Source organism: Elaeis guineensis, chromosome 7, assembly GCF_000442705.2.
Source record: "Elaeis guineensis isolate ETL-2024a chromosome 7, EG11, whole genome shotgun sequence".
NCBI classification, from domain to species: domain Eukaryota; kingdom Viridiplantae; phylum Streptophyta; class Magnoliopsida; order Arecales; family Arecaceae; genus Elaeis; species Elaeis guineensis.
In genome coordinates this window covers 94996377-95006909 of record NC_025999.2, presented here as the reverse complement: position 1 = coordinate 95006909, position 10533 = coordinate 94996377, and the positions used below count along the sequence as shown (strand labels likewise).

Here is a 10533-nt window from a genome sequence, read left to right as displayed (position 1 = left end):
GATGATATGCTTGATCAATTATGTGGATCAAAAATTTTTTTGAAGATAGATCTTCGCAGTGGATATCACCAGATTTGGATTAGGCCTGGCGATGAGTGAAAAATAGCATTCAAAATCAAGAAAGGCTTATACGAATGGTTGGTGATGCCTTTTGGACTGTCCGATGCTCCTAGCACGTTCATGCAGTTGATGAATCAGGTAATAAAGTCTTTCATTGAAAAATTTGTTGTTGTGTATTTTGATGATATTTTGATTTATAATAAAAATGAGGCAGATGCATATGCAGCATTTACGGAAGATATTGATAGTGTTGCAGAAAAATAAATTATTTATCAATTTAAAAAAGTGCAGCTTTTTGACTAACAAGTTACTCTTCTCGGGGTATGTGGTGAGCTTTGAGAGAATTCATGTTGTTGATGAAAAGGTTAAGGCCATTCGAGAATGGCCTACACCTAAATCTATTGGGGATGTTAGAAGCTTTCATGGTCTTGCAATCTTCTCTAGGAGATTCATATGTAATTTTAGTACTATCATGGCACCCATAACTGAATGTTTGAAGAACGGAAAATTTAGTTGGTGTGAAAAAGCTGAGAAAAGTTTTGCTTTGATTAAAGAAAAATTGTGTGCTGCACCAGTTTCAGGCTTACTAGATTTTGATAAATTATTTGAAGTTGAATGTGATGCTTGTGGAATAGGGATTGGTGCTCTTTTGTCTCAGGACAAGCGCCCGATTGCATTTTTCAATGAAAAATTGAGTGATGCTAGGTGCAAGTGGAGTGCATATGATTAGGAGTTTTACGCAATTATGAGAACTTTGAAACATTGGGAACATTATTTGGTGCAAAGGAAATTTATATTGTATTCGGATCACCAGGCATTGAAATTTATCAACAGTCAGAAGCACTTAGTCAACATGCATGCTAGATGGTCCACATTTCTACAAAAATTTTCTTTTGTCATTCGTCATAAATCTGGTGTTTGGAATCAAGTGGCTGATGCACTGAGCCACAGGGCTGCTTTGTTGGTGACATTAACTAATGAAGTTGTTGGCTTTGAATGTCTGAAGGACCAGTATCCAGATGATGATGATTCTCAGGAGACTTGGAACAAGTGCCTTGCAAAGCAAAATACAGGTGAATTTCATATTTTTGATGGATTTTTATTCTATGCTAACCGTTTGTGTATTCCGCGTACATCTCTACGCGAGAAGCTTATCAGGGACTTCCATGGAGGTGGTTTGAGCGAGCACATCGGGAGAGACAAAGCCAAGGAGTATTATTATTGGCCACAGTTGAAGCGCGATGTTGGCAACTTTGTTAGAAGACAGCTAAAGGTCAGGTGCAAAATACTGGTCTTTACATGCCTCTCCCAGTTCCTAATTCTATATGGGAAGACTTGTCAATGGATTTTGTGTTTGGGCTTCCTTGCACCCAGCGAGGAGTAGATTCTGTTTTTGTTGTTGTTGACGGGTTCTCAAAAATGGCATATTTTATTCCATGTCGAAAGACTTCAGATGCTTCTTATGTGGCACGTTTGTTCTTTAAAGAAGTTGTTCGCTTGCATGGCGTGCCACAGTCAATCACTTCCGATAGAGACCCCAAATTTCTTAGCCATTTTTGGATGACGGCACTTCACTGAATTATAGCAGCACAGCACATCCTCAGACAGACGGCCAAACCAAATCTTTGAATAGGAGTCTTGGAAATTTGATTTGCAGCATATGTGGGGGCAAGCCAAGGCAATAGGACTTGGCCTTCGCGCAAGCAGAATTAGCGTACAACAATGCTATTCATTCTGCCACTGGAAAATCTCTTTTTGCCTTTGTTTATATGAAGATGCCAAAACATGCCTTAGAATTGGTGCGATCGCCTAGAATTCCTAGCTTAAACATTGTAGCTGAAAATATGATGGAGCAGGTTCAAGCAATTCACACTGAAGTCAAGCAGAAACCGGAGGAAGCTAATGCCAAGTACAAAGCAGCAGTTGATAAACATAGGAGGCACAAGATATTCAAGGAGGGAGATATGGTGACGGTGTTCTTACGCAAGGAAAGGTTTCCCGTTGGTAGCTACAATAAGCTGAAGTCTAAAAAGTATGGTCCATACAAGATCTTAAAGAAAATTAATGACAATGCATATGTGATCGACTTGCCTGATAGCATGGGAATTTCCAAGACCTTCATTGTTGCCGACCTTCATGAATACCACGCTGATGAGCCTCTTTATCCCAAAATTAACTTGAGGTTGAGTTCTCTTCAAGTGGAGGGGACCAACATAGGACAGCAAGCTGCTGATTTCATGGAGTGATTTGAGCTCAAACAAATTAAGCAATGTAGGACAGCAAGTTGCTGATTTTATAGAGCAATTTGAGCGCAAACAAATTAAGCAGAAGACTAAAGACTTAATTTGCATGATTTAATTTTATTTCATGATTTCAGCATGATATTTTGTAATTTTCAAACTTTTGGCTATTTTGTTTTATTTCTTATTTTCCTCTGGTTGTAGCCCTTTATATAAGGAGGCCTTTTCTGACCTAATGAGAATCAATCAATCATTTTCAGTTTACAAAAACTTTAGAGAGTTCCCTACTCCTTTGTTAGATTTCTAATATCCTTGTGGATTCAAGGATTGTCTTGGCTTAGTCATGTACTAGCCTATTCCTTCAGCATCTATTCCATATCAAATCTTTATACACTAAGGACGAGTCGATCCTCCAAATCAACCCTCAAGGATGTTGTTATATTATCAGCCACTCTCCAGCTGGCAATCTCTTTCAAGTCCTATTGGATGTGCACTGGCACATGGCCAACAATCCTCCTAGCAACAATTGAGGGGTCTGCTAGATTTTAAATGTGCAACTTTATTCTAATACAATATGTTAGGACTGTAGTTCCGATCACTTTTCTAAAAGGCAATTGTTCTATAGAAGACAAGATTTATTAGTTTTTATCCACGGAAACAAAATCCCGCGTCTATTCATACTGTGGGTAGGCTTGAGGGGTCTTACATTTGAACCGATTCGTATCAAGTCAAATCAACTTCAAATGACAGACTGGGCAATCAGTTCCATTTAATCCTTACCCATCGGGGCGAGTCGACCTTCCAGATCGATCCTCAAAAATATTGTCACATTATCAGTCATCCTTCGATTAGCAACCCCTTCTGGGTTCCATCGAGTGGGCGCTGGCACATGGCCAACACCATCCAACTCAACTCGACTAATCTTATATGACTCGACTCGCCCAAGTTGATCCGAATAGCTTATAAAAGAACTATTTTGGTATGGAGCAGAGAAACCTCGAATTGAGACCGACTTAGGATTGGATTAGAATAAAAAATTTAGAGTTTACCCAAAACCTTGACCCAAGCTATAAGTTACAGTCTCACCAGGGATCCACAAAGTTATACTACTATACTTGGAAGCTGGCTTGTAATTAAATCGAAGCATATCTGGTTCCAGTTCCAAGCCTAGCATGATTTGAACCCTTTATCAATCTTAAATATAGTTTGACTGCAAACAACATGACCTGTCTTTCTCCCTCTCACATTAAGCTACCTAGCACGTGACCTGTTCCACACCAATCATCAAACGTCCACAGTTGTTGCTTGCAAGCCTTAGAATGCATTAATTAACGTATTATAAACAGAATCTTGGGTAGGACAACAGAAAACTCTATTCATCTAGGTTCCTTTGCTGGGCGTCTCTTCCGGCAACAGCATTCCTTTAGGTTGGTCATAATTCCCGCCGCAATCCTCGGGGAAGGTGGTCCATTTCTCCTGCTGATGAGACCGTATATTCCTCCCAACAAGGCAGCAACGGGGCTCACGTAGACAAATTATCCAGCTTCGCCTACTCAAGCAACTATTAGCAAAGAAAAATCCTAAATTAGACCAAGTATTTTAAGCATTTGTCTTGAACTTTTCAATACTTACAAGTGGATAGAGTATTCTATATATTTTGGAGAAGCCGTCAAATGCCACTGTTCGTTACTTTTGAAGTCCGTTAGCACAAAGCTGAAGTTACTGGAAAAGCTGGTCTCCTCGCAAGTGCCAGTTGCTAAGAACTGGTTTGACTAGTTAAACTTCATTTATTACTCATTAGGCATTTCCACAATAGGACGATTTGGATGTAACAACACATCTAGAGGAGTGGTTTTATTTATGACAAAGCCCGTCATCTTGCAAGAATTCATGCGGCAATTACCAGGGAAATTGAAATAAATTTTATGCATGGTTAGATGCAGATGAAATCCGTGTTTCCGACAACTCCGTCTCGTTAATTCAGAAATACATCAAAATGGATGGAATTAAGAATACACAACCTCTTGCTTAAGTAGTATGTTTATTTAAAATAATCACCGCCTTGTCGTTCCTTTTAGAGATCGTTTGATTGAAGTATATCAGATTACAGAATAATTTGATAATTTTTAAAAATTATTTATCTAAAAAATTATAAAAGATAAATTTTCTTATTTTTGATTGGTGAAATAATTACTCTAAAAGTTAGCATTATAAAAAAAAATTATTATGTCTGATTGGAGGTAATATTATATAAAAATATTTTCAAATTTTTACTGATAATTTGAATAAAAAATTTAAATAATAATATTTTTTTCTCAACCTTTTTATTAGCCATCTATAGATCACTTACATAAACATGATTAATATTGGCTATTTCAAATATTAAATTTTTTTACATGAGCTAATAAATATTTTTTAATTATTTATATATATTATAAATATATTTCTTATTATAAATAAAATTTAGTATGTTTTCATATATAAATAAATATATTAATTATTAATAAATTATATGCCAGATTTATTGATAATTAATAAATATTTATAATATATTTGTTAATAAATAAATGTTGATAAATATATGAATACATTAAATATATTATTATTTATAAAGATTATTAATCAATATATTAATATAATATTAATATAATATCTATTGATATAATTAATTTAATATTTATATAATATAAGTGAGGGTATTTTAAATAAGTAATAATATTTTTAGATTACCTTCACTTAATAATTAATCTGGTATGATAATCTAGCGTGAAAACATAAGTATCAATTTTAATAGCATTTGTTTTATATTCACTTTTATAAAAATAGATATGGGATCCATTATTTTTAATATCTTTCATCCATTTTTAATTCGAAGCATCATAATATGATATGAAATTTATTTTTTCATATAAAAGTATTCCAACCGCCCTTAAGGAACCAATTTAATTCGACTCAGCAGCATAAATGATGTTTGCCTGATGATGGCATGCAAAATGCAATTGACACGTGAATCCACCCACCTCCACGTGAATCCGCAGTTGAACACCGAACTCGGATTGGAAGGTGAAACTCCGCTGGCAAGGCAAGAATGACTCATGACTCTTGGTAGCCAATGAAGCCAACGTGTCCAAAAGACGTGCGTAACACTGGATCGACATCAATTAACTACCTAACAGAAGAGACGTGGCTCGTTAGGAATCATTCCATTGGTACAGCTCGACATCGCGGCCCCACCTCGATAGCTAATATGATGAGTTCTCACGGGCCATACGTATATACCTACAACTTAACTAGGACGCAACAACTGACAACTAAAATCCTTGTGAAAAAATTTTTGTGCATCGTGTGTGGTGCAATAAATTTGACGTATAACACACCATTCAATTATCTTAAATCATGTAGCATATTTAACGATTAGACATATATTTAATATTATCCAACTTTTTCTTTCTTCAATTTTCAGTAACAAAAATATCCTTTTCTCTATTCAACAAAGAAAGAATAGTATCATTATTTCCTAATACCTTATATGACATTCTGTAAATATATACAATATTTTGAACTATATATATGACTTTCTGTATATTTATGACATCTTAAATAATATATATGGCTTCTTGATGTCTTGTATAACTTTCTGTGAATATATATAAAATCTCGAAAACATCCTGTGAATATATATGATATTTTGAACAACATATATGACTTTCTAATATCTTATATGACTTTTTATGAGTATATATGACATCTCGAACAATATATATGACTTTTTGTGAATATATATGACATCCTGAATAATATATGTGGCTTCTTAATTAATATCTTATATTACTTCCTGAGAATATGTATGACGTCTTAAATAATATATATGACTTTCTGTAAATATATATGATATTTTGAATAATATATATGACTTACTGATATCATATATATGATTCAGGACGTCATATATATTCACAAAAAGTTATATATATTGTTTGGAATGTCATATATATTTGTAGAAAATCATATAAGGCATTAGAAAGCAATATATGTTGTTCAGGATGTCATATATATTCACAGAAAATCATATATATTATTCGAGATATCATATATACTCACAGAAAGTTATATAAAGTGTTAGGAAGCTACATATATTACTCAAGATGTCATATATATTCACAGGATATCATATATATCACAGAAAGTCATATAAGATGCTAGGAAGTCATATATATTGCTCAAGATGTTATATATATTGTTTAAGATATCATATATATTCATAGTAAATTATACAAGACATCAGAAAGTCATATATATTATTGAGGATGTTATAAATATACAAAAAATCATATATATAATTTAGGATGTTATATATATTCATGAAAAATCATATAAGACATTAGGAAGTAATAATACTATTCCTTCTTTGTTGTATAAAAAAAATTTTATCATTAAAAATTAAAAAAATTAAATAATATTAAATATTTATTTTATCTAAATATATTATGCATTTTAATTTTACTACATGATATGTTACTATTTTATCATACATGATGCATAAAGAATTACTCAAATTTACGTTCATACGATCAAATAGCCCTATGATCCAACTGATTGGATGGCTACAGTTGCCGAAATGAAGGTCAAACATATGCTATCACCACGGGCCCTAGCTCCCTAAACGCCATCAGCTAATTGACGTTAATGCCTCTCAACTTGATTAGATGCCTCACCATCTTTTCAATGTCATGGACCCCACCACACTAAATAACCCCTATCTCTACCTGCCACCTTTTTGCCCTCGTAATCTTAATAACAAAGATAAAAGGTGGGCGCAAATCCTATGCGTGATCAAAAAAAAAAAAAAAAAAAACTGTAAGATATTGTACATGATTGGATGTTGTCCATCGACAACCACATTCACATATATATATATATATATATATATATATATACATATTAAAAATTTAAAAAATATATATATAATTTTTTAAAATATTTAAATAATTTGAATGATCGTTCATTTTATAATGAATGGTGTTCAATCATGCACAATACTCTACAATCCTTTTTGAATACCGCTGAAAATTTCATTCCAAATAAGACTGGTAACAAAATATCAATGCAAACTAAACCATCAATCTTCTTAGCTCGGCGTTGCGTGTGGGAGAACTTCTAAGAGATAATGGTAGAATGAGATGAAAACATTGAGCTGCTGTCCCTTTCCTTCTGCCCTGGAACTCCCCCAGGGTCTGCTTACCCCCCGGTTATCGTTGTGCTCCCTATACGTATCTACGTGGGGTAATCGGAGTCATGACGTGCACCATCATGGGACCCAGCCCACCTGTCTCTGGGCCAACAAACGCTGTTCTTATCTCCAGCACCCTCTAAAGACAGCTATCAAGGGATTACGATCACGTCGTTCTTTACATATATCAGACCAAGAAAACCAGGCGTGATCGAGTGTCATACGCTAATAACTATGTAGCATGAAGGACAGCTAGCACAGAGATGAGAACAACACAAAGGATGGACCCAAACAAGCACAGCCTCCCCTCAGAAGCTTTTGTTTCCTTTCTTCCATTCTTTATGAGACACTACACTACACAATGATGATGACGATAATGATTAACAAGCATGATAGAATAACCCAGTAACCTCCCAAACATATACCACCCGGCAGTTCATAAAACTACACAGCTTGCCCTTCGTCACAGCAACGAAAACAAAAACCCAACATAGATACAGAGAAGAAATAAAAGGAAGAAAGAGAGTTGAGAGGGCGTAAATAGAGGAAAGAAAGAATAACAAATCATGTAAAACGTGGGGTGGAGGTACGTAGTTGTACGGGTCCATGGGAGGTGGAGTGACCTAGCTGGGGATGAGCAAAGTACCCATTCTCATGGCTTTGGCGTCTCCTCTGCCGGCTTGGCTGGTTCTGGCGGGGCCTCGGCCGGGGCGGTGGGAGTGGCCTCCTCGGTGGGAGGAGGGGGAGGGGCGGTGGTCTCCTCCGCCTTTTCGATCTCTTGTTTCTCCTCTTCGACCGCAGCCGGTGCCTCCTCTTTGGAGCTGCTCTCCGGGGCGGGCTCCGCGGCGGGGGCTGGGGCCGGTTCGGTCACGACGAAGGTGGAGACCTTCTCGAAGACGAAGAAGATCGGACCTGTGACGTAGGTCGGGCCGAACTTGGTGGCGGCCTCGCTTGCTACCTTGGAGCCCGGGAACTCTGTTGTGATATAAATCACTTCTATCAGATGGCTATCTTTTTCTTCTTCTTCTTTTTTTTTTTTTTTGAAAAAATATATGAAAGAAAGACTTTGGATTGGTAAAAAGATCGTGTTTGTGTTTTGTTACCAATCTTCACTAATTCCTCAAGGAATTTAGTGACTGCCGTCGAGTTCTTCTTCACTGCAGCTTCTTTGCGCTCCTTCACCACAGTCTGTGATAATAAAATCCATTGTCAATAGATGGTTTCCTTTTTGTACAATCATATAACGATACTTAAATATATATCTCAAAAAAATTGGAAAGAGCTGTGCACGTAAGACTGTTATTGTAATCTCGTCAGTCATCAATAATATATCATTTTTTTTCCATGTATTTGTATTTGTAGAGATGGCTTTACCTTGATCTCAGCGGAAGAAGCCTCAAATATCTCTACTACTTTGGGCTGGAGCTCGGTTTTTTTCTCTTCAAACTCCTTGTTGATCTCCTCCTGTACCAAACCAAAGTATAACGTAAAGGGACAAGAGAAGAATAGAATAACAAGAAGAAAGGAAGCAAAAACCCCACCTTGGACTCATCAAAGGACTTGCAAGCCTCCGCAGCAGCCGCCTTCTTGCCGTTCTTCTCGAACACCTTCTTAATCTTTGGAAGAACTTTTGACGTCCAGTAACCCATGTCTCCTATCTTCTGCCTCCTTTTATCTCCCTCTCCTCCTTTATTTGCTGAAAATCTGGGGGGAAAAAAGAAAAGCCAGAGACGTTATATGTTAATATCTCGAAAGAAAGCAAATTTATTAACAGCAATTAACACCATAACACATAGATACCAATCAAAACCATGAGTAGAGAAAATAAACTTAAATGAAGAGATAGAAGAGCACATACCTGGATCTCTCTTCTCCGTCCTTTCTCTTCTCTTGCGATAACAAAGCCGATCGAAATCACCAACCGTATGTACAAAACGAAGTGATAGCCAGGGAGCCACGAGGCCTGGCAGGGAAATATAGAAGGGCCTACCACCAAAATAACCTTGTCTGTGTTCCAAATTACGAAAAACCCCGGGTTCCCCGGGTGGACCTTCCCTATGATTTAACTTTTATAGCGTTGGGTACGTGGCGATGGCTTTTGGCAGCAGGGGCTGTGCATGATGCGAGCTGTGACGCATCATGGGAACCTCATGATGCGAGTATGGAGGCACATGATCACCGCCTTCGGTGATCCCAGCTTTGGCTCCATGCATCAAGCGGTGAGAACGGTAGTAAAAGGATCACACGCAAAGGGTGCTTTCAGTAACTACGACCATAAGGGAGGGCGATGCTGTAAATTCCCATGGGAAAGAGAGGTGGAAGGTTAAGAACCAGCTGGCAGTATACGGATGCTTGGGTGGCATTCTCCAATTTGCGGTCCCACCGAAACGATAGAAACGGGAAACGGGTTTCGAAGAAGGGAAAATAGTTTTTCTTTTTTTTAAAAAAAAAGATAAATTGGGCGTGGGCCCAGGGAACCGTATCGGGGTCTCTCTCCTACCACGTGGCTTCGCTGTCCGAGGGATCCAAGCCGCGGTGTCGTCTTTGTTTGCTCCCCAAAATACCCCACCTTCCGCTATCACTGCCTCCGAAAGGAAATTATTCTTGGATGCTTGTCTCAGTGCACCGCTCACCACCCTAGCGAACGGTGGCAAATGTCACCCACGCTAGATGTGGTAAGTACACTACACCGGATACTGTGGAGGAATGGGAAGGAGTTGATACTCCCATTTGGCGATATTGGTGTTTACATGAGTACCTCCTTCCACTCTTCCTTCGCTTTTGTGTGAGCTAGTTTGATCCAGTAGATAGGCGAGTGACGCACTCAAAACGCTTAAATTATCTGAATTCTTATGTGATAGGTTAATATTGCATAGGAGCAATAAATACATTGGGTCAATTTATAGATATGGTAATTTATGACCTAACTTGCCAATCAAATCAAATCCCAATTGACCTACTCTTAGTGGGTTTAGGTTTAGTATAAATTAATGAGCTTAAGGT

The 10533-nt window shown here is 37.1% G+C and overlaps 1 protein-coding gene across 1 annotated transcript; it reads right to left on the bottom strand.

The window, feature by feature from the left end:
- Positions 1 to 7812: 7812 nt before the first annotated feature.
- On the bottom strand, positions 7813 to 9545 carry LOC105048335 (plasma membrane-associated cation-binding protein 1). Its single transcript, XM_010927625.3, has 5 exons — positions 9389 to 9545; positions 9072 to 9234; positions 8905 to 8994; positions 8634 to 8718; positions 7813 to 8505 (listed from the first exon to the last, which is right to left on the bottom strand). The coding sequence occupies exons 2-5, from the start codon at positions 9177 to 9179 to the stop codon at positions 8183 to 8185; spliced, it is 606 nt and encodes a 201-aa protein (XP_010925927.1). The 5' UTR covers positions 9180 to 9234; positions 9389 to 9545; the 3' UTR covers positions 7813 to 8182.
- Positions 9546 to 10533: the final 988 nt, after the last annotated feature.

Bases quoted from the DNA above. Each gene is read 5' to 3' on its own strand.
- LOC105048335 (XM_010927625.3), bottom strand. From the start codon at position 9,179: ATGGGTTACTGGACGTCAAAAGTTCTTCCAAAGATTAAGAAGGTGTTC. The intron at 8,995-9,071 runs GTGGGGTTTTTG...GGTTTGGTACAG, and splicing joins AGTCCTTTGATGAGTCCAAG to GAGGAGATCAACAAGGAGTT. The intron at 8,506-8,633 runs GTAACAAAACAC...ATATCACAACAG, and splicing joins TGAGGAATTAGTGAAGATTG to AGTTCCCGGGCTCCAAGGTA.